The sequence below is a fragment of the Ursus maritimus genome, unplaced genomic scaffold, assembly GCF_017311325.1.
Source record: "Ursus maritimus isolate PB19 unplaced genomic scaffold, ASM1731132v1 scaffold_11, whole genome shotgun sequence".
Classification (NCBI taxonomy): Eukaryota; Metazoa; Chordata; class Mammalia; order Carnivora; family Ursidae; genus Ursus; species Ursus maritimus.
The window spans coordinates 52,320,470-52,344,699 of NW_024423453.1; the positions used below are offsets into that span (position 1 = coordinate 52,320,470).

General features: G+C 38.4%; 1 protein-coding gene across 4 annotated transcripts in view; it reads left to right on the top strand.

Moving 5' to 3' along the window:
* CPE (carboxypeptidase E) overlaps positions 1-24,230 on the top strand; it is a 111,925-nt gene that overhangs the window by 84,665 nt on the left and 3,030 nt on the right. For 3 of the 4 annotated variants that reach the window (XM_040626420.1, XM_040626423.1, XM_040626422.1), the window contains exons 4-8: positions 6,375-6,492; positions 7,679-7,861; positions 8,474-8,533; positions 16,566-16,705; positions 21,615-21,714. In XM_040626420.1, coding sequence (XP_040482354.1) covers positions 6,375-6,492; positions 7,679-7,861; positions 8,474-8,533; positions 16,566-16,705; positions 21,615-21,714 — 601 coding nt within the window. The remainder of the gene's footprint in view (positions 1-6,374; positions 6,493-7,678; positions 7,862-8,473; positions 8,534-16,565; positions 16,706-21,614; positions 21,715-24,230) is intronic. The other variant, XM_040626421.1, reaches the window with a different exon arrangement.

A 24,230-nucleotide genomic window follows, 5' to 3' on the forward strand; every position in this document is an offset into this window, starting at 1 on the left:
TTCTTTTCTTTTCTTTTCTTTTCTTTTCTTTTCTTTTCTTTTCTTTTCTTTCCTTCTTTCCTTCTTTCTTTCCTTTCCACCAGAGGTAAAAAGAGGGCAGTCCTGTGTGATAAGCTGTGAGGGCTAAGGCAGAAATGAAAAACCACTGCTGAACCTCAGTGCTGATATCAGCTGGCCGATTCTCCCCGTTGCTTACATTAAGCTGCCTGCGCTGTCTTCATTAAATCTGAGAAATGGGCCAAGTAGTGCCTGTCACCTTGCATGGTAGAATCTACGTAATAAACTCATGTCCGTGGGATATCTGATAGGCAGCCTTTGAGAAACGCCATATACTTTCCGTCGGCATGACCTTCATCTTCCCCAACAGAACCTGGGTAATATTTGCATAATTGCTGTGTTAAGTGTTTTCTTAGTTCTAGTGTAAGCAATACTTATTTAAAAGACATATGCTCATGGCACTTAAAAAAATAGAGCTTTTTAAAAGATTTATTTATTTATTTTATGGAGAGAGAGTGCAAGAGTGAGCAAATGGGAGGAGGGGCAGAGGCAGAGGGAGAGAGAGAATCTCAAGCAGACTCCCCGCTGAGCACGTAGCCTGCCTAGGGGATCCCAGGACCCAGAGATCATGACCTGAGCCAAAATAAAAAATCAGCTGCTTTAAGCGACTGAGCCACCCAGGGGCCCCGAAAAATTAGAGCCTTTATTAAAAAAATCTCAATGCCAGTACTTTTTCTGGGTAAAGGTAAATTAAAGAGAAATACATAAAAACTAAAATTTAGTCTCTTTTCTAGAACAGAAACAAGGTTTTTTTACATTAGACTAAATCTTCAGCAAACCTACCTAATAATCCTGGGATGATATTATTCATGGCTGGTCCATCTTCTCTTTTTTCCATCTTTGTGATTAAGACTGAGACCGTGTTTAGACGCTGCTGGTAGGAAACATGTAGTAGGCATTTCGTGAATGTTATGACACATCTTGCCTTTTCTTACTCCCCCTTCTCAGTTTCTATATCTCTCAAAGTAGCTTCTATGTTTGTTTTATTTTTATTGAGGTATAATTGACATATAACATACTATTATTTCAGATGTACAGCATAATGATTTGGTATTTATATACATTGTGAAATGATCACCACCGTAAGCCTAGTTACCATCAGTCACCATACATAGTTGTAATTTTGTCCTTGTGATTGAAGATTTAAGGTCTACTCTCTTAGTAACTTCAAATATAGAATATAGTATTATTAACCATGTTGTACATCACATCCCCATGACTTCTTTTATAACTGGACGTTTATACCTTTTGATCACCTTTACCCATTTCCCTCCTTATCCCCCTCGACACTGCCTCTGGCCACCACCAATCTGTCCTTATAGTGGTTTTTAAATTTCAAGCTTTGTAGGAATTAGGGATTAAAAATGCAGACTTTTATGAATGCTGATTCAGGAAGTCCGGGGTATGTATGCTGTGGAAATGGGCGATGGAAAGGAATCTGCATTTTTACCACGTGTTCAGATGCTTTCCTTGTTTTTCTGAACCTCTGAATAAAAGCTCTCTTGTGCTTTCCTGGAGTTCTTCCTGCTGTCTTTTCTCATCTGTTCTTGAGGAATTTGGGCTGGTTACCTCCACTGTTATCTGCGCTCAATACATGAGCCCGGGCCTCAATTGCTTGAAAGCAGAGTGCATTAAAATAAATCAAACAATTTTATTAAATTTATACTTATCTCTAATGGCTAGAGTTATGAAGAAAAGGAAATAAATATAGCTTTAATATATTTTAAGAGCTAAAGCCACGTAATTATAGAACATAACATTTAAGCTATATTTGCAGTCTTTAAATGGAAATTTTAAAGATGGGTCATAATTGGTTTTAGGTTCTCTTGGGGTTCAATCTTAGAGATGTTCCAGAGGATTCTCTATGGATTACTTAAATACGTAATTACAATACCCAGGGGATCTCAGCATTTAATCAGCCTAAAAAATTCTATTAGTAGCCATAGACAAACTGAATTTAGTTTGTCAAATTGTGGAATTTACTCGCTTGCTTTTGAACATATTGGTAACGTGTATATTAGCAACAGTGTATGTATAAGAATTAGCAATAAGCTAAACCTAATGACCGAATATGACTTCGTGTATTCAGGACTGTATGTTTTATTTGTTCCAAAAAAGTTTCTTAAAAAATGTTCTATTACAAAATTAATATATTATTATGAACAGAAAGATAAAGTAAATATAAATGAGGAGAAAAATACCCCATTACTCTATGGTCTTAAATGACCACCATTCACATCTTGGTATGTAACCTTTAGAATTATTTTTTATACACATATCAATCTATAAATATATGGAAGCATACCATGCACACTGTTTTGAATCCTTTCAGGTGAGTAAGAAATCCAAAAGTACAGTCTGCCACTGTATAGCCTTGCCTCCTGAGCTCCCACTCAAACCAATCCTTTGCCCCAAACAGTGCTTGCTTGCTTCCCCCACGCGTACTCTTTTTTCTTTTTCTCTCTTCCTTCCTTCCTTCCTTCCTTCCTTCCTTCCTTCCTTCCTTCCTTCCTTTCTTTTCTTTCTCTTTCTTCCTTTCTTCCTTTCTTCCTTTCTTTCTTTCTTTCTTTCTTTCTTTCTTTCTTTCTTTCTTTCTTTCTTTTCTTTCTCTTCTTCTTCTTTCTCTTTTCTTCCTTCCTTCCTTCCTTCCTTCCTTCCTTCCTTCCTTCCTTTCTTTTCTTTCTCTCTCTCTCTTTCTTTCTTTCCTCCTTCCTTTCTTTCTTTCTTTCTTTCTTTCTTTCTTTCTTTCTTTCTTTCTTTCTCTTTGTTTCTTCTTCTTCTTTTCTTTCTTTTTCTTTCTTCCCCTTCCTTCCTTCCTTCCTTCCTTCCTTCTTTTCTTTCTTTCTTTCTTTCTCTCTTTCTTTCTTTCTTTCTTTCTTTCTTTCTTTCTTTCTTTCTTTTCCTCCTATCCAAAGCCTACCTTTGGAGTTCTACCTCCTTCCTAAAGTCTTCCATGATTCTCCAAACCACAGAGATTTCTAGCTTTTCTGAACTCATCAAAATACTTGTCAGTACCAATCACTGGGTTTGAGTAAATAGGAGTAATGAAGGGCATGTATAAGGAAAGGGATTGGAAAGAAATTCAGCACTACAAGGAAAACTTTAAACAGAATATAAAAGAATGTGTTAAACTTACATCATATTATTGCCATTTTTTGAGTAGTTGAGCCTAATAAACCTTAAATTCATTGCAAAGAAAAGCATATGCATTTTTTTGGATTAAAGATTGTTTTTGATTAAATGTTCTGTATTAGTTATTTTAAGGTTGATTTAAATCAAAACTTAAATGATTTAATTTAAATTAATTTGAATTCTAGAAAGAAATTTAAGTATGCATAAGAATTTAGTATATAGTAAGGGAGTTTTTCAGATCATTGTGGAAAGAAAGGATAATTCAATAAATGAAATTGAGATGAACAATTTCCACAAATATCTCCACAAATATCAGCACAGATCAACATAAAATCTATATATAAAAAGTATGAACCTACAAAAAAAATCTTCGGTAAATATATAATTTTTGGAGGGGGATAGAACTTTCTAAATCCCTTATATAGAAAAATTGGCACATGGTGGCCACTAAATAGTTATTGAATGAATGAATAAAATACAAAAGCAAAGGAAGAGACCATAAAGAAAAGATCAGTAGATTTGACAACATAAATATCTTAATATTTTGTATTTTATTATTATTATTAAATTTGAAAAAAACTGTCATTTGAAAGACAAATGACAAACTCAGAAAATACCTATAATATAAAGGGTTAGTGTTTTTACTAAATAACTCTTGCAAATTAGTAAGAGATCAACATTTCAATAGAAAAATCAGTTAAACCATGTATAAATATGTCACTGAAGAATAAACATAAATGGTTACTAAACATATAAAAATGGTTCTAGTTTTATTAGTTCACGAAAGAGTGCACATTTACACAAATTCTAATTTGTCATGTATCAAAGTGACAGATTTAAAAAAACACCACATATCCCATGTTGGTAAGAGTGATGAGAAATAGCAGGCTTAATATAATATTGCTGTATTTTATAGAGAGGCAGTTTGGAATACATTTTATAAAATTAAAAACTGAACTTAGCTTTTGGTTAGGTCATTCCATTTCTAGGAAAATTTCCCTAAGGGAAGTACAGATCTGCAAAAAGAGTAGCTACAATGGTGTTCATAGAATTTTTTTCTATAGCAAACAGTTCAATACCCAACACTTAGAGATCCTATCCCCCAGCTCTATTGAAGTATAACTGACAAATAAAAATTGTATGGATGTAAGGTGTACGACACGATGATTTGATAACCGTATACATTATGAAATGACTATGACAATCAAGCAATTTAACATATCCCCCACCTTAGTTTTCTTTTGTGGTGGTGAGAATGTTTATGATCCACTCTGGTAGCAATTTTCAAGTATATGATACAGTATTATTAAGTCACCATGCTGTGCATTAGCTCCCAGAATTTATTCACTTATAACCAAAAGTTTGTACCCTCAGACCAAGCCCTTCTCCCCAACTCCTTCCCACCAACTGGAGATTAGTTAGTGCTGGTGTTCGTGCTCTGGAGCTTGAGTCCGGGCTCGGCTACTCACAACTGACTGGACTCATGCTATTGCCTAACTTCTCTGTGTCTCAGTTTACTCATCTGTAGAATGGGAGTACATGTAGTCCCTATCTCACAGGGTGGATGTGAGACTTCAATGTGTTCTGCAGAAAGTGTTCAATAAGTATTAGCTATCATTTTGTTCATGTTTAAGAATGATATATCCATATATTGGATACTATTCAGCCATTAACTTAGAAGGCTATTCAACCACATGCAAAAGTATTTGTTTCCTGTTGTCAAACAAAAAAGGTCACATACAAAATTATACATAAATTATCACATTTAAAAAATTACATAAGTGCATTGGAAAAAAACTGAGAAAGAGACATGTAAATGATAGCAGTTTGTATCTTTAGATGGCAAAATTATGGGTCATGTTAATCTTCTTTCTTTGGGTTTGTCTCCTTTACATTTTCTACAATAAACATTTTTTATAGGGAGAATGAGATAAACCAATCAAATAAATAATAAAAACAATACCCTATGCTAAATCACACTTTTTCATGATTATAATTTGCCTACATGAAAAATAGGATAGTTTTGATACATTAAAGTATCAAACTGTATATCAATACTGACAAAAACATGGGCTTTATAGTTTTACAGACTGGATTTGAGTTCTGAGCTGTGTGAACTTGGACACGTTATTAATACACTTAACCCTTAGATTCTTCCCGTGAAAGGGGTATGAGTATCTTTGCCTATCCAATGGGGATGTTGTGAAGCTCGTTCATGAATTAAACAGGGATACAGAGATACAAGATCTTGCAGCCATCAAGCCCTACTGGTGCTGTTAGATTTTCTGTCCTGGAGATCACATCTCCAGGAATTTTTTCTTTTTTCTTTCTTTTTTTAATCAATGAGGTGCTTGGGAGTTTGAGAGTCTTCTTAGTTACTATTAAAAACTCATCATAGTAATCACTCATCTGGCTCCAGGTTAATTCTTTGGTATAAATTTCTTTCCTCTTTTGTTTTGCTACCAGGATAGGAGGGGCTGTGAGTCATTAAATTAAGGCAACTTGAATTTCTGAAAATTCTGTCTTTGTTTAAGATGGTTTTCCCAAAGTAAACTGCTATTTTACAGTGAGTTTTGAAAGAGACCCAGTTTAATATTTTTTTTTATAGGGACAATGTTAGAGGTAGCTGGAGGGAATTGGAAAAATAGTAAGCAATAAAGGAAAATAATAAATAATAATAATCAGTAATAAAACAAATAAAATCTATAATACATTTCTAGAGTTTAACCACTGTAGAGAAAGAACCTTGTTCTTCAGTCCAACTATTTTCTTTTCTCTTTGTCTTACTCTTAGCTATTATTAACAAAGATCAGATGGAAGTGTCCCAGAATTTGTAAGTGATTTGCATGATGGTTTTCGAGTTTCAGAGAGAAAAAAGCTAAAAAAACAAAAATGAGAAAACACAAAGAAAAAAAGCTGGCAGCTCACAAAAGTAAAACTTTTAAGGAAATTCAAACACTATTGAAATATGTTTTATTATAAGTGAGAAAAATAGAGTTGGAAATGCTGTGCTTACTGGAATCTTTTTTATTTTTATGACAACAGCCACAAAGCGCATGAAAGATGACCTACGACCAGCTTTCGATTATTGTTGTTGTTTTTCCTTTTCTATGTCTTTCCTGTCAAGCGATTTCACCAATGATAACCAAATTTATAATCCTTCTAATCTCTAATCTTTAATATAGCTTGCTCCCGAGACCAAGGCAGTCATCCATTGGATCATGGATATTCCTTTCGTGCTCTCTGCCAATCTCCACGGAGGAGACCTTGTGGCCAATTACCCATATGACGAGACGCGGAGTGGTAGGTGTTCCTCCTGCTTCTCTAATGGTTCACTGTTCACAGTCGCTTTGTGAGGGTTTATAGGATGATTTCTATAATATTCTTTTAAGGAACTGGCCGTTAGGTGATTTTGCCTGTAGAAGGACGTATGTTTATTTCATGTGGCATTGGTATAAATATTTGGCAGAAAAGGACTGCAACTTTTTAATAAGTTTAGATGTGAAACGTGATCTTGACAGAATGCAAGAGAGAGGGAGAAAACAGACCTGATGAACTTGGGTCACTCTCGAACTGTGGTGGAATCGAGAGATACTGGAAATGACACATGTTTGTGTACAGATGAAAATGGAAGCAGTCTCTTTGGAGCTCGTTCAGGGCGGGTATGGATCTCTCTGTGTTTTACCATACACTCACGCTTTTGCGTTTGGAACTGTTTCTAGTGGTGTCAGGGAGGGGAAGTGGTGCTTTGACTTTCTCGAGCCAGTTTTAGTTAAATTTTAGGCACAGCAAGCTTTAGCCAGATAGCTATTTTCAACTTACTTTTTATTGCTCCAAGAAATTTCCTGCTTTGGATGGGTTCTCAGGGGCCTTTGAAGAATTCATTCTTTGCAAGCACACGATGATAATTTTAGATATTGGAAACTTTGAGCCTGGAAGAAAGTCTTTGGTGAAATATCATTAAAATTTAGAGATTTTGTAGTTTGTCGAGAGCTGTGAAATTTTAAAGCCTGGCATTTTGTATCATATATGAAGAAGACTACCGCTTATCAAAATATATATTATTTATTTCCATATTACACATAGGAATTTTTTTAAACTTTAAAGTCAAATACTAAAAAATATGTGTGAGAATGGTTCATGGTGGCTATGAGGTTACATTTTTTAAACTAAAAATTTTAACAATGGACGTTTTCTTACTGTTTTCTCAAATCTAGTTTACTACAAGCTTATCACCTTTTCTCATGAGCTTTCAGTCCTTAAGTAGAAAGTTCATTCTACCCAATTTCTACATTGTGCTGTGGAACGGAGTGGTATATAACTTCAACACTAAGTGTAATTGTTGAGCCCTTAGACCTTCACTCCTTTCCCATTGTGATGTTGCTAAAAAAACACATCAGCAAGAGACAACATTGAATCCCTCTTCGGAAAACACGCAGCGCTCTTTGGTCTATATTAATTTCTTTAATCTCGTGGGTTTATTTTGTAGGTAGTGCTCATGAATATAGCTCCTGCCCAGATGATGCCATTTTCCAAAGCTTAGCTCGGGCGTACTCCTCTTTTAACCCACCCATGTCTGACCCCAATCGGCCTCCGTGTCGCAAGAATGATGACGACAGCAGCTTCATAGATGGAACAACCAATGGTGCTGCTTGGTACAGTGTACCCGGCGGTGAGTTTCCGTTTCGCTTTGTGCTTAAGTGATCGTGAATTATTTATAATTGCCGTTTAGATGTAGAGAGCTTTCGGTCCTCCTCGAACATTAAGAAATTGACGGAACCTAGAGTTCATCTATTAAAATTAGTTTTCTGCGTGAATGGTTGCTAGGTATAGTTTTGTTTTTGTTATTTTTAAAAATTAAGATGCTAACTGAAGACATAAGAAATAAAGACGTCCATGGGGAAAATATAAATCGAATATTGGGAAATACCCTACTTTTCAAATTCTGGCTTTAGGCAATAAGATAGCTTCCTTATTATGTTAGTTAAGCTTTTACTGTAGGCAGATGTGTGCTTTGGAGGGCAGTGTATCTTGGTCCATATACCTTTTATTTTTCTTTTAAACGATGGGATAATGGAGACTATTCGATGTGGAACATTAGTTTATATTTACTACTGTAACAAGCGCTGTTAGATCATAAAGCTCTTCACCTTTTATGGGGTCTGAAAAGGGAGAAGGCAGCACAGCCGCTGGAGGAAGCATCTTCTAGGCGACCAGGGCAGCAATCCTGGCTGCCTTTGCCCGATGTAGACTTTATAGAACTCTTATTTTCATGGCTTTCCAGACCACCAACAGTTGTGTAACACTCTCTACCCAGGACGAAGAATGAAATGTAAAGATACTGGTATGTTTTTTTTTTCCTGCCTCTTTGCCCAAGTACGATTCTCTGTGACCCACCTGGAAATGCAAGAGAATTAGGGCAGTTGCAGCACTAGCTAATTATAGGATTTGGGTTTGCTTAATATGCTTCTTTTATTGAATTATGCCCTGAGAACGGTATTCTTCCTGATTTTTTTCTTTCTGATATATGTTTGTTCGGTTTTAATTTATATTTTGCGTCAGGTCAGATCAGATTCAGCACTTTTTTCCCCCCATAGCCTGAGAAATCAAGTCAGATTTAGGATTTAGACTATGTTGAATACGTCAAACAGGAAGTAATTTTATAATTCAATTTTTATAAAAACTTTAATGATTCCTTTGGAATCATTAAATTAGGTCTATGGACAAATAGTGTATTGTCTACAGAATACCAAGAAATGTATATCTGTAAAATAATGACAATAATATTAATAATAATAATAATATTAATCTTAGTGATTATGAACCACAATAATCAAAGACAGCTTAGACTTTCTTTCGCTTTCTAGATAGTGAATGAAGTCAGTGTCTTAGGTCCATGTTTTCTAGAAGCAGAGCCTGAGACAGGGATTTGGATGCTCGTATTTTATTGAGGAAGTGCTCTTTAGGAAAAACCCTGTATGGAAGTTAGGGAAGCAGGGTAGGAAGGGCGATAGAGCTGAGCAAGGATGTGGTCATAGGGATAGTGTAGCTTTGGCCTAAACCATTGGGAGGAAGGCCTTAAGTGTAAATCACAGACAGGGTTATCCTGCCCTGAGGCAAGAGGACCAGCTTTTGGTGACTTCGTATCAGTCAGTTTTTGGATGGGGATTGCCCGGGACGGTTTTGGAATGGAAGATAGAAGGGTGTAACCTCCCAAGCCAGGTGGTTTCTATCAGCAGCTCTCCCGGAAAATAGGGGCAGCTCTGAGCTCTTCATAGCCAAGGCTCAAGCAGCAATTTGGTGATGGGCCCCCTGGCTCAGTAAAAGCAATCTTGTGGGTACCGACAGCATTCACTACTAGCTTGAATCAGGTTCAAAGTAAAATTGTTCTGGATACAGAATCTTCTCTCTTGGTGCAGTTTGAAGTGTTCTTAATATGCTTCATATGTAGTAGATATTCAGTGGTTGTTAAATTAGTATGTAGTATATTATTAAGACTCCCAAGCCCTCAGGAATCTACTGTGCTATTGGTTGGACTTCCAGAACAAAATAGTATGTCAGACCATCTTATATGACCGTCCAAGCTCTTCCCTGATAGAGAGGTAGGTTTAGAGGGATGCACATTTCTTTAGCTGGCCAGTAAGAGTTGGGGGTTTGACCCTATTGTCTTTTTTAAAAAAATCATTATAATTTAAAAATTTTATTTTCCCCCCAGCTTTATGGACATATAATTGCGTATAACATCATGTAAGTCTAAGATGTATGATGTGATTTATTTTGTGTGTGTATTGCATGAATGATTACCTAATAAGTTTAGTTAACACATCCATCACTTGACATAGTTACCATTTTTCTTTTTTTTTTGTGGTGAGAACATTTAGGATCTACTCTCTCAGCAGCTTTCAAGTATATTATGCAGTATTGTAAACTATAGTCACCATGCTGTACATTAGTTTCCCAGAACTTACTTACCTTATAACTGGCAGTATGTACTCTTTGACCAACATCTCCTTATTTCCCTGTCCCCTTCTCGGCAACCACTACTCTACTCTCTGTTTCTACAAGTTTGGCTTTTTAAAATTTCTTATATAAGTGAGATCATTCAGCATTTGTCTTTCTTTGTCTGACTTATTTCACTTAGCATAAGGCCTTCAGCGTCCATCCTTATTGTTGCAAATGGCAGGATTTCCTTAATTTTTATGGCTGAATAATATTCCATTATTTATATATGCCATATTTTCTTTATCCATCCATCTGTCCATGGACACTTAGATTGTTTCCATGTCTTGGCTACTGTGAATAATGCTGCAGTGAACATGGGAGTGCAGATATCTCTTCTAGATAATGATTTCATTTGCTTTGGATATAGACCCAGAATTAGAATTGCTAGATCATATAGTGGTTCTATTTTTAATTCTTTCGGGAACCTCTGAACCTACCATTTTCCATAGTGAATGTACCAATTTACATTCTCACCAACAGTGCACAAAAGTTCTCTTTTCTTTGCATTTTTGCCAACACTTATCATCTCTTATGTTTTTGATAATAGCCATTCTAACAGGTATAAGGTGATATCTCACCGTGGCTTTGATTTGCATTTCCCCAATGATTGGTGATGTTGAGCATCTTCTTGTATGCCTGTTGGCCATCTCATGTCTTCTTTGGAAAAATGTCTAGTCAGGTTCTTTATCCATTTTTAATTGGATTATTTGGGATTTTTTTGCTATTGAGTTGTATGAGTTCCTTGTATATTTTTTATATTAACCGCTCATCAGATAGTTTGCAAATATTTTCTCCTGTTCTATAGATTGATTGCCTTTTCATTTTTTGACTATTTCTTTTTCTGTACTGAAGTTTTCAGTTTAATGTATTCCTGCTTGTTTATTTTTGCTTTTTTTCCTTGTGTTTTGTTGCCATATCCAAAAGCTGTTGCCAAGACCAATGACAGGGAGGTTTTCCCCTTATGTTTTCTTCTAGGAGCTTTATGATTTCAGGTCTTACATTTACTTTTTCAACCCATTTTGAGTTAATTTTTGTGTAAGGTAACATTCCAATGTCTTTCATTTGGATGTGAACACCCAGTTTTCCCAGTACCTTTCATTAAAGAAAGTAGTCTTTTCCCATTGAGTAGTCTCGGTTTCCTTGTCAAATATTAGTTAACTGTGTGTGCCAGAATTTATTTCTGGGCTCTTGATTCTGGACTTTTGATCCATGTTTCTGTTTTTATGCCAGTGTCATACCATTTTGATTACTATAGCTTTGTAGTGTAGACTGAAGTCAGAGAGTGTAAGGTTATCAGCTTTATTCTTATTTCTCAAGATTGCTTTGGCTGTTTGGTATCTTTTGTAGTTCCATATAAATTTTAGGATTTTTTTTCTGGCAATAAAGAATGCCATTGGAATTTCGATAGTGATTGCTTTGAATCTGTAGATCGTTTTGAGTAGTATGGGCATTTTAATAATATTAATTCTGATCTATGAACACAGGCTATCTTTTCATTTATTTGTATCTTCTTCAGTTTCTTTCATCAATGTCTTATAGTGTTCAATTTATAGATCTTTCACCTCCTTGGTTAAATATATTCCTGAGTATTTTATTGTTTTTGATACTGTTGTAAATGGGATTGCTTTCTTTCTTTGTTTTTTGGATAGTTCATTGTTAGTTATAGAATTGCAACTGATTTTTGTATGTTGATTTTGCAACCTGTAACTTTAATGAATTTATTTATTAGTTCCAAGAGTTTTTTGGTGCAATCTTTAGGACTTTCTATGTATAAGATCATATCATCTGCAAACAAAGGCAGTTTTACTTCGTTTTTTTTTTTTTTTTCTATTTGAATGTCTTATTTCTTTTTCTTGCCTGATTGCTTTGACTAGGACTTCTACTACTATGTTTAAAAGAAGTAGTGAGAGTGGGCACCCTTTTCTTGTTCCTGATCTTAGAAAAAAGCTTTCAGCCTTTCACCATTAAGTATGAAGTTAGCTGTGGGCTTGTCGTATATAGCCTTTATTATGTTGTGGCACATTCCTTTTACATCCAATTTGTTGAGTTTTTATCATGAAAAGATGTTGGATTTTGTCAAAATCTTTTTATGCAAATTTTGAGATGATTGTGATTTTTATCTTTCATTCTATCAATGTGGTGTGTCACATTTGTTGATGGAAGAATTCAGCAGTGAAACCATCTTGTCTTGAGCTTTTCTTTGTTGGGAAATTTTTGATTGCTGGTTCAATCTTCTTACTAGTAACTGGTCTGTTTCAGATTTTCTGTTTCTTCATAATTCATAATTCAGTCTTGGTAGGCTGTATGTCTCCAGCAATTTACCCATTTCTTCTAGGTTATCCCACTGTTGGTCTGTAATCATTCATAGTAGTCTCTTAAGATTTCTGTCATATCAGTTGTAATGTCTCCTCTTCCATTTCTGATTATTTTTTGAGTTTTCTGTCTCTTAATTCTTAGTCTAGTTAAATATTTGTCAGTTTTGTTTATCTTAAAAAAAAAAAAACCCAGCTGTCAGATTTGTTGATCTTTCCTTTTGTTTTTCTTGTCTGTATTTCATTTGTATCTGCTCTGATCTTTGTTATTTCTTTCTTTCTGCTAACTTTGGACTTAGTTTGTTCTTCTTTTTCGAGTTCCTTGATGTATCAAGTTAGATTGTTTATTCAAGATCTTTCTTTTTTCTTAATGCAAGCATTTACTATAATAAACTTTCCTCTTATAACTGCTTTTACTGTATCCCATAAGTTTTGGTATGCTGTGTTTCTATTTTTGTTTGTTTCATAATATTTTGGTTTCCCTTTTGATTTCCTTTTTGACCCATTTATTGGTCAGAGGTGTGTGTTGTTTTAATTTTCTACATAATTGTGAATCTATCCTGCATAATATTCCATTGGGGCTTGAGAAGAACGTGTAATTCTGCTGTTGGATGGAATGTTCCATATATGTCTGTTAGGTACATTTAGTCTAACATATAGCTCAAGGGCAGTTTTTCCTTACTGATTTCTGACTGGATAATCTATCCATTGTTGAAACTGGGATATTGAAGTCTCCTATTATTATTGTATTTATGTTTATTTTTCCCCTCAGGTCTGTTAGTATTGGCTTAATATATTTAGATGCTCCAGTGTTGAGTGCATATATAATTTTCAAGAGTTATGTCCTTTGAGAAATTTACTCTTCTCTCATTTTATAATGACCGTTTTTGTCTCTTGTTACAGCTTTTTGGCTTAAAGTATATTTTGTCTGATAAAAGTATAGCTACCCCTACTCTTTTTAGGTTTCCACTTTCATGGAATATCTTTTTCCATTCCTTCACTCTAAGCTTTCATTGTCCTTAAAGATGATATGAGGCTCTGAGGCTCTGGTAGGCACCATATATTTGGGTCTTGGGTTTTTTTTTTTTTTTTTTTAATTTTAAAAAATCTGTTGAAATACTCACTGTCTTTATGGGGAACTTAAACCATTAACATTTAAAAGACATATTAATACCGTCTTACTGTTTTCTGGCTTGTTCTTTTCTTCCTCTCTTTCTGACCTCCTTTGCGAATTGATGATTTTCCCTAGTGATGTGCTTTGGTTCCTGTACCTTTATCTTTTGTGAATCTATTGCTTTGTGGTTAGCATGAGGCTTACATCTTATAGACTTAACAGTCCATTTTAAGCTGATAACAACTTAATTTTGATGGTTTACAAAAACATTTTTTATGCTATTCCCCACCAATATTTTGTTTTTGATGTCACAGTTTACATTTTTTTCATGTTACGTATTCATTAATGAATTATTGTGGCTATAGTATTTTTAATACTTTTGTCCTTTAATTTTCATACTAGAGTTAAGTGATTAACACATTACCATAATACAGTATTAGAGTATTTTGGATTTGACTCTATACCTACCTTTACCAGTGTGTTGCATATTTTTGTATGTTTCCATGTTAAAAATTAGTATCTTTTCATTTCAGCTTCAAGAACGCCTTGCATTATTTCTTGTAAGATAGTTCCAATGGTGATGAACTCCTTCAGCTTTTGTTTGTTTGGGAAAGTCTTTATCTCCTTAATTTCTGAAGGACAACTTTGCTGAGTAAAGTTTTCGTGGTTAGAAGTTTTTTTCTTTCACTTTGAACACAGCATCCCACTGTCTCCTGGCCTGTAAGATTTCTGCTGAGAAATCTGCTGATAGCCTTATGGGGTGGGGGAGTTCTTTTGTAAGTCATAAGCTTTTTCTTTCTTTCTTTCTTTTTTCCCTTTTAGCTCCTTTTAAGATTATCTCTTTTTTATATATATATATATTTTTTAAAGATTTTATTTATTTGACACAGAGAGAGGCAGCAAGAGAGGGAACACAAGCAGGGGGAGTGGGAGAGGGAGAAGCAGGCTTCCTGCTGAGCAGGGAGCCTGATGCAGGGCTCGATCCCTGAATGCTGGGATCATGACCTGAGCCCAAGGCAGACACTTAACGACTGAGTCACCCAGGCGCCCCTGTCTTTGATTTTTTTTGACTGCTTTATTCTAATATGTCCTGGAAAAGATCTTTTTGAATTGAAATTTGTGGGGGACCTATGAACCTGGATGTCCAAATTTCTTCCTGGATTTAGGACATTCGCAGCCATTATTTCTTGATATTAGCTTTCTGCCTCTTCTCTCTTCTCCTTCTGGGACTCTAGTGATGTGTAGATTGTTTTCTTAATGGTATCCTGTAGTTATGCAAGCTTTCTTCACTCTTTTTCATTCTTTTTTCTTTGTTTTCCTATGACTGAATAATTAAAATTATGACCTGTTTCTGCCTCCTGATTCTTTCTTCTGCTTGATCCAGTCTGCTGTTAATGCTCCCTGTTGCATTTTCCCCCTTTTACTTCTTTGTATTTTGTTGTTGTTGTTGTTTAGCTCCTAAACTTCTGTTTGGTTCTTGTTATGAGTTCTATCTTTCTTTTAAACTTCTCATTTTGCTCATGTATAATTCTCCTGATTTCGTGAATTGTGTTTCTGCTTTTTCTTGTAGGTCACTGAGCTTCTTTAAAACAACTGTTTTGAATTTTTTATTGGGAAAATCACAGATCTCAATTTCTTCGGGGTTGGTTACTAGAAAATTGTTGTGTTTGTTTGGTGGTGTCATGTTTCCTTGATTTTTCATGTTCCTTGAAGTCTTGTATTGCTGCCTTCCCATTTGAAGAAGCAGTCACCTCCTTCTGTCTTTACCAGCTGGCTTTGGTAGAGTAATAATTTCTCTTAGCCCTGTTAGAAATTTTGAGGCTTTCCCAGAACTTTTACATGAGATACCTCCTCCTTCTTAAGGGGAGAATTCTTAAAATTGTATGCCTTCTTTTGATCCTGCAAGGTCAGGGCAATTGCAGATAGCCTCCTGTTTGCTTTCCCTAGGGCAGTGCTAAATGCTCAAATTTCTCTCAGCCCTGCAGATTTAGGCCAGCTTTCTGTGTATGCTCATTAGGCATCTGTAAAGGCTCGCTGTTGCTCCTGTCAGTGGGATGCAGAGGGAGCTGGCCACAGGGTGAGATGTGTAGATGGGGTGTGTGGAATGTTAGGGGTGCCTATGGTCCAGTTGAGGGGATCTTCAGGCAAGGGGTACCCAGTGGCTAATGGGTAGGCTTCCTGATGGAGTCTGTGATATGGTTAGTAAGATCCATGTCCCTTTGATACACTCTGAAAGTCTTGGCTGCTGTCCTCTCAGCCATACCCTGCCCCTGGTCATGTAGTATACTTCCGTTTTCTGGATAGAGGGAGAAGGAAGCTGTGTCCAGCACGACTCACTCGCATGTTCCCTCTTTCCTTCCCAGGAGAAATCATGGACCAAAAGTTTTCTCTTGGCACTGAGCTGTGCCACCTCAGGGAAGGGGTGATGCAAGTAAAGCAAAACCATTACTCTTACTTTCTTCAGTGCCTCCAGTCTCTGATTTCTTTCCTCCAGTGGTGTGCTGGAACTTCTGCACTGGACTCCTGGCCTTCCACAAAGACACTCCATTCCATGGGTGATTGTCAAAATCAGCATTCTTTTTTGAGGAAGATGGTAGAAAACTCCTATTTGGTCATTTTGATGTCATTGTTCCCAGTTATCTTCTTTGAAGCCAATTCCAGCACTGCGGAACATGGTCGATGCCTGCTTTAGCACCCAACAGCAGCAATGTATTAAGCTAAGTGATTGCTTAAGAACCCGAGAGAGTTTCTGCTTTAAGGCAGTGACAGCCTCCCAGTTATGTTGTTCTGTCCCTTATGGTAGGTGATTTTCCTTGTGGTTTCCCACAGGCTACTCAAAATACACTGGTTGGTGTATCTTTTGCTTGGCTCTCAATTCAGCAGAACGGCTTGTGTAGAGTTTTAGTCTCCACATGTGTATTTTGACTTTCCATTTGGTGCCTTGGCAGGAATGCAAGACTTCAATTACCTCAGCAGCAACTGTTTCGAGATCACCGTGGAGCTTAGCTGTGAAAAGTTTCCACCTGAAGAGACTCTGAAGAGCTACTGGGAGGATAACAAAAACTCCCTTATTAGCTACCTCGAGCAGGTAAACACTGCCTCCAGCATAAAATGGGGGATCTGAGAGCATTTAAACCTGGCATACAATCATTTCCTACGAGGAGTCCAGTCTAGGGGAGTCCATTTGACTCAGAATGAGGATGCTACATTTGGAAAACATGTCAGTAGTGGTCCAAACAGGCTTTCATTTGTCATAGGTTTTGTGCCTCATGAATAAACCCTGAAAACTGACTAAACCGAGATGTGTGGTAAGTGAGGTGATACCCTGTGTTCACTCATATTGCTCTAAGCCAGGCAGACCTAGGACCTGCTTCCACCCTGATTGTCTTTGGCCTGTAGGGCACCCAGGAAAAGGGTGAGGTAAGTAAGGCACCTACGGTCCAAAACTTAAGGAGGCACTTATTCGCAGGGGCTTTTGGGTAGAGGATCGGCACCTGTGTGAATGCCTTCTTAAATTCTGTGCCCCACTGGTCTCAGTGGGGTCTGAGGTAATCATAATAACTATAGCTTACCTTTGTTGGGCATTTACTGTTTCCCAGGCATTATTCTGAATGCCCTACATGTAATCATTAATGCATTTATTCTTCACAACAACCTTATGAGAGAAGTTGTACCATCATCATCATCGTCATCATCCCTGAATTAAAAATGAGGGATCAGAGACACAGACAAGTCAAACAGCTTGCCTGAAGTCACTCAGAAATTGAATCCAGGCTGTGTCCTTCCAGAATCACCATGTCATAGTGCTCTGATGACGCAAGCCTAGATCTGTTCTAGAGGGGCACTTAGGTAGCCATTCCAGTGGGGTCTATACAGAATTTGGGGAATCTCATCATCTGCGGGAGTAAGATACCTTACCTACTGAGTTTGAACCCAGGCGGCCAGTCCCCTGCCAACCCCACATCTCTTACTAGGTTGACGTTGGCACCAGGGGCCACAGTGGTGACCTAAAGGCTCTGATCCTTGCCTGCAGTGCCTTCACGGTCTTCAAATTCCATTCTGTATGAGGCTATTTACACCCAAAGCTAGGTAGAGTGATGTCAATTTCACATAACAGCAGATAGTCTAGACTAATTTAAAAACTAATTTGATATGAACAAATGCTGTTAAATAAACATGAAGCTATTTGTGTATACGTGGACGACATATACATAGGAAACCGATGCATTTAAAAAAACGTAAGATCAGTTTAAGTATTCCTTTATACATGTCAGCTGGCCATGTAATGCCTCACTGAAAGTGCTTCTCATGGAACAGATCCACTAAGTACAGAGATGGAAAATTACTCATTAGGCAGGATTGTTTTCAGTCAGTGGAATCCTGCTGCATGTTAATATAAAAAGACATTTTCTTTTTTTCCCCTAAATTCACTATTTTTTAAAAAGATTTTATTTATTTGACACAGAGAGAGAGATAGAGAGAGAGACAGCGAGAGAGGGAACACAAGCAGGGGCAGGGGGAGAGGGAGAAGCAGGCTTCCCGCTGAGCAGGGAGCTGATGTGGGCTCGATCCCAGTCCTGGGATCATGACCTGAGCCAAAGGCTGATGCTTAACACCCAGGCGCCCTAAAAAGGCATTTTCAACAACAAAAGCTAAGGATAATCATCCATGTTGACCCTAGAACAACCTTAATAAGAACCCCTGAATGGTATCTCCCTTGAGAAGAGCTATAAATATATTTTTTGGGTAGAGGAAGTAAGATGGGGCTATTTGGTGTGTCCTCTGCTTCGATATCAAATAATGCCTCCTTAATGCAGTGCTTTTCATTTTGTTTACACGGTTCTTTCAACAAAAATGTATTCAGCTACTCTGGTGTCTTAGGCACACTGTGAAGCACCGGCGGTAGAAGTCTTCGTATTAGTGAGTTCAGAGACGTCAATACCTAATCACAAGAGAGGACGATAAATGCCAAAATAAAGGGCAGTTACAAAGAGCCATGGCAGCACACTGGGTCCCTAACCCAGTCCTGCTCATTAATTAAAAAAACAGGTTCAGCTGCTGCTCAAGTCTTAGTTCTTAGGAAAAACTCAAGACAAAACAAAACAAAATGTGTACCATCAGGAAAGAGGAGAATATGTGTTATATTTATGGTGGCAAGTAGGCATGTGTCAACTCATCAATTTATATAGAAATAAGCTGGAAAGAAGAGGCAACAGGTAGTACACTCCTGTTTCATGCCACTTGGAATCAGAATTTGATCTGTCCACACACCCACAGGATCCACCCTGGTAGGACCTCCGTGTTATGGTACCAGCTGTGAAGAAGCAGTGAGGGTGATACTTACAATGGGCTCATCCAACCTCCTTCATAGAACGCTGAGTTTAGGGAATCAGAGGCTGATGACAGGTCAGTGAAGACTGCCAGAAGTTCTGTGTTGAAATTATTTTGTTGACAATGGGACAGAGTACGGTGGGGCTTAGTAATTGAACACCTCGATCTAAAGTCTAAGCGTGGACTAGTTTACGACTCGTGGAAAATAGGTGATTAGGAGGTCTAATTCTGTAATTGGTTGAGAGGAAATCTCTTGCAGGGCTTTGAAGGGATGTTTGCAGGAACTGGATTGTAAAGTTAATTACGATAGTTTGCTATGGTGGAGAGCCTCTCACTCAATAGCTTTGAACAGTCTAGTTCTCAAAATTCCCAAAGAAATTCACAAAGAATGGTTCGTGGCACCGACATCAGAATCACCTAGGTTCTTGTTAAAAATGAGTTTCCTGTTCCACCACTGAATCCCACTCCCTGCATGATAGGACCCCAGAGTCTCCATTTCGGCAAGCTCTTTGGGTGATACTAAGTACGGGAGGGTTTAAGGGTTACTGATGTGAACGTTTCTAGTAACAGTGGAGAATCTTCCAGGTGTTTTTTTTTTCCCCCCAGCCATGGTTGATTGGTGTCCTGGAATCTGAGGAGAGAGCATTATAGGAGGGACAAGTGTAGTAAATAGCTTCTTCAGGCATGAGTGAAATTTGAACTTCTGTGATTTCCTTTGCAAAAGCCATAAAATGATAGCATTTTCCGGTCTGCATTCATGTGGGGTTGTAAGAGCCCGTAACACTTCCACTGAGATTTATTACGACAGTGGAATTTTTCAGAGAAGTTTGCTCCAAAATTGCCATATCAGAGATAGATATCTACTTATTTCACTATTTCTTAAATGGCATACTATATGTCTTGGGTTGCAGAGGCAGAAAAAAGGGAAGTCATGAATATTAACTGGATGTATTTGTGCCTAATGCAGGCGAACTATATGTTTTTGAAATTATTGTTTGACTTATTTTCGAATGGCAGGGAAATTTAAAACTTTCATTTCTCTAAGGTTTATAATATTGATAATATCAGGATTAGAGTGCCTCAGTGAGCGTAAAGTACGTGTGGGTAAATAATGGCTTGTTCACAAGCTTTCTAAATTTCTTCGAAGAGCCCTCATATTAAGAAATTTAAGGTTTGTGGGTGATTGGGATAGGCCGGTGATGGGTAGTAAGGAGGGCACATATTGCATGGTGCACTGGGTGTTATATGCAAATAATGAATCATGGAACATTACATCAAAAACTAAGGATATCCTGTATGGTGACTAACATAACATAATAAAAAATTATTATAAAAAATTTAAGGTTTGTATTTTTTTTCTGATTTTCTGCTATCTCTCTTCCTTTTCTCTAAAATTTTTCTGATCCCCAAATTGCTTTTAGAGAAAGGAAGTACATGTTATTTTTATAGAGTTTTAGGGGTTCTACTTTTTTTTAAAAAATAGGAAATGCAGAAAGATTTGCTGATTGGTAATCCAGGACATCTCTTTGATAGAACATGGTACTACTGCCAGATTTATTCCCCAAGGACAAAGGCAGACCGGAGACTTATTCTACCTTCTGTAGGAAATACCCCAGTACCCTCAGTAGCAGAAGAAAATTCACTTTCTAGGGCTAGATGGAGTGAGGAGCAAGCTAAGCCTCTGGGAGGTTCGGGCATTTTCTGTTAAGTAATTAAGCTTAACGAATCACCATTTGGTATTTCCAGAAGCAGCACGTTCTCGGGAACCTGAAGTGACTCTCTGTCACTTGAAACACGTACTGATTTGGTTGAATTCTGTTTAAAAATAAAGGAGAAAGCTGCTTTCGTAGTTTGCATTTCATTAGTCATTGACTGCCACTTAATTCAGGGACATTATTCTCGACAGCGCCTCTTCCGTTTCCTTTCTAAATCCAGTCTTCAGGGGCGCCTGGGGGGCTCAGATGCTTAAGTGGCCCGGGGTCCTGGGATGGAGCCTCTCATTGGGCTCCCTGCTTGGTGGGCAGCCTGCTTCTCTCTCTCCCTCTCCTGTTCCCCCTGCTTGTGCTCTCATGCTCTCTCTGTCAAATAAATAAATAAAATCCTTAAAAAGAAATAATCAATCCAGTCTTCAGTTTTGAAGTTCACAGATCTTTCATGTCACTTATTTTCAACCAAAAGAATATTGTTAATGGGTTTACTGCAAGAGGAGTCACAGTAGATTTTTCCAGTCAACAGGAACAAGTATTGAAGGGCTGGAATGTGATTCTTGCTACTGGCAGTGGCCATCCAACCTATGCACAGGTGACCAAATGTAAGAGGGAGAAAGTAATGAAATATGCTAAGCCCAGAACTACTTTACAGATAGGACTTAGGTTTTTGTTTTGTTTTGTTTTGTTTTCCATTTTGGTGGCTTGGAAGGTATTTCAGTGTCTTTCTTTGGCACAGAACGAAATGTCAGTTTTCAGGCGATTACTTACCATTTGTTCACTTGAGAAAGAACAGTGTAGAGAACGTTAAAAAAAACTGAGCGGCCTTTTGAGCATATTTTGATCCTTAAACAGTGAGGATCTATAGGATTTTGCTAGAAGATAAGGAGATTCTTGATATGAGACGTGTTCTTAGAGCATTTCTAATTTGATATTGTTGGTTGTTCTTGGCCTCCACAGATACACCGAGGAGTTAAAGGCTTTGTCCGAGACCTTCAGGGGAACCCGATTGCCAATGCGACCATCTCCGTGGAAGGAATAGACCACGATGTTACATCTGGTGGGTGTTCTTTGTTATGATCTGGAGGCTAATACGAGCATGATTACTTGTTATTCTAGTTACAATTCTTACGCCATTCTTTTTTTTTTTTTAAAGATTTTATTTATTGATTTGACAGAGATAGAGACAGCCAGTGAGAGAGGGAACACAAGCAGGGGGAGTCGGAGAGGAAGAAGCAGGCTCCCAGCGGAGGAGTCTGATGTGGGGCTCGATCCCAGAACGCCGGGATCACGCCCTGAGCTGAAGGCAGACGCTTAACGACTATGCTACCCAGGCGCCCCTCTTATGCCATTCTAAGCAAAACAATCGAATGCCTTCTGTCTCTTTACCTCCCTCTCTGCCAGTTTTGATCTAGTTAAATTTCCTCTGTGGGAGCAGGTCAGGCTGTTACTTGGGATGGTTGCTGGCTTAGAACTTGGGGTGCAGCAGATGGCGCCCTTTCCTCACGTCTCAGCCTGGAGCTGCCGGGTGGTGCCATCCCCTGGAGAAGTCTGTGTCCTTCTTGGAGATTCTGTGTCGTTCTGGAGGCCAAGGCGAATGAACTAGCTGGAGTGGGAGTATTGGCGTCTTTCTGATCGTTCTGAAGCGCTGACAAACTGTTCATTGGAGGACCTCAGGAGAGAGTGGAAAGAATAGGAAAGAAAAATGCCAGTGTATTGTGTGTCTAGGATTTCTCACATGTTTCTTCATTTAATCTGTGCGAAAAATCCAGACTTCCTCAGGGTTAAACTAGATGTGAGCAGCATGGAGGTGGATGTTAGTTATTTCTAAGTTCAAAACCCCATTTCCATGTTCCCCGTATGGGGACGAGGATGTATTTTCCTGGCTGACCGACCTACTCCTGTTAATCAACATTCATCCAGCTCGGTTTAGTTTGACTGTCATTTGTTGGGGTCTTTTCAACAACAACAACATGTTTTTAGGTATGAACTATTCATCTATTTCTAGACCTTATAATTAATGAGCATTTACCTTATTCCCCAAACCACTCTGTACCATCACCTCTTTTTTAACCTCCTCATTTATAACTTGGATATTTTAAAAACTCCTTAACATTTGCCCCTTAAAGCCCCATTTATTTATCTATTCATCAAATATTTATCAACACCCCACCAAGTGCCAGCACATCTTGCTAACCAATATACCAGAATCTGTGCCAAGACATTGCTCCCTTAGCCCTCGGGGAGCTTGGAGAGAGCACCCCCGCCTCGGTCCCCTCTGGCCACAAGGAGCCTCTTCTGTCTGTTAACCTGAGTGCCAGAGAGATACAATTTTCTCTGCATTTCATGACGCAGGCATTTTAGGGAAATCTAATGTGAGAAATACATAAAGGTAGGAAGGAATGAAATCTGAGGAGATGCTCCATCTTTTCGAGGGCAGGGTAGGAAGGAGGAATGGAGCCCGAGGTAGAGAGAACTAAATGCATTGTCTGGGAAACCCAGAGGTGTTTCGAGAAGGAGGGCGTGAGCAGGAGTGCCAAGTAAGATGAGCCTAGTGAATGAACCAGTGTGGAGGATCCCGACAGAATCCATTTCCTCTGGCCGGTGGGAGCCTCACTGGAGGGTCTGAGAGAGAATGGGAGAGACGCTAGAAATAGAGTATTGACAAATCTCTTCAGACATTCTGCACCCACTGAAAGGAGATGTGGGAGTCAGAGGAAGATTGGAAGAGATAGTCGCAGGGTCTTTTCTTTTTTCTGGTTTTATTTTTCACAGTGAAATAAGATGGAAAGCATCAACTGAGAGTGAGGATGAAAAGGATGTGTCACGGGTGTTAGGAAAAAGGAGGAAGTGTGAAATGGCCAGCCACTAGGGCCTTGCTACTCAAAGGGTGGCCCCGACCGGCAGCTGAACTCACCGGTGCCCTGGAGCTGGTTAGGAATGCGGAATCTCAGGCCGCACCCCAGGGCTAGGGAATTAGAATTTGCCCTGGACCAAGTTTCCCAGGTGATTGATGTTCACTGGTCTAGGAAGATGGGAGCGTGGAAGGACCAGGGAGGAAGGGACTAGAAGGAAGACAGGGCAGTTCCATACCCGAGGTGAGGTCGGCGTATATGCATCAGAGACTGCTGATGAGCATGGCGGGGTGTTTCCCCCAGCTCCATGGGGGCAGGTGGGGAGCTGGAAATGAGCCAGGGTGGGTGGCTTGCCAGGCATGTAGAACCAAGAGGGAAAAGCAAATGAGTTGAAGGCACATGCATGAGACTGATTACATAGGTGCGGCCAGGGATCCTCACCGAGAAGAGGAGGGAGTTGTGGACAGGTGGGGTGAGCAAGAGTATGAACCCTACCTCTACTTAAAAATTCTCCAGAGAACTTGTTGAAAATGTAGTCCCTCCAGACCAGCACTCCAGACCAACCTATTCTGAATCTTCAGAAATAGAAATTTCTGGCAAGTGCCTCAGGGTTTCTGATGAGGCTTGACACACTGATTAGACTCAGCCCATCAGGTCTTCATGGCAAGATCCTTGGCCAGACTCACAACAGCACCAGAGGCTCTGACACCACGACTGGGGG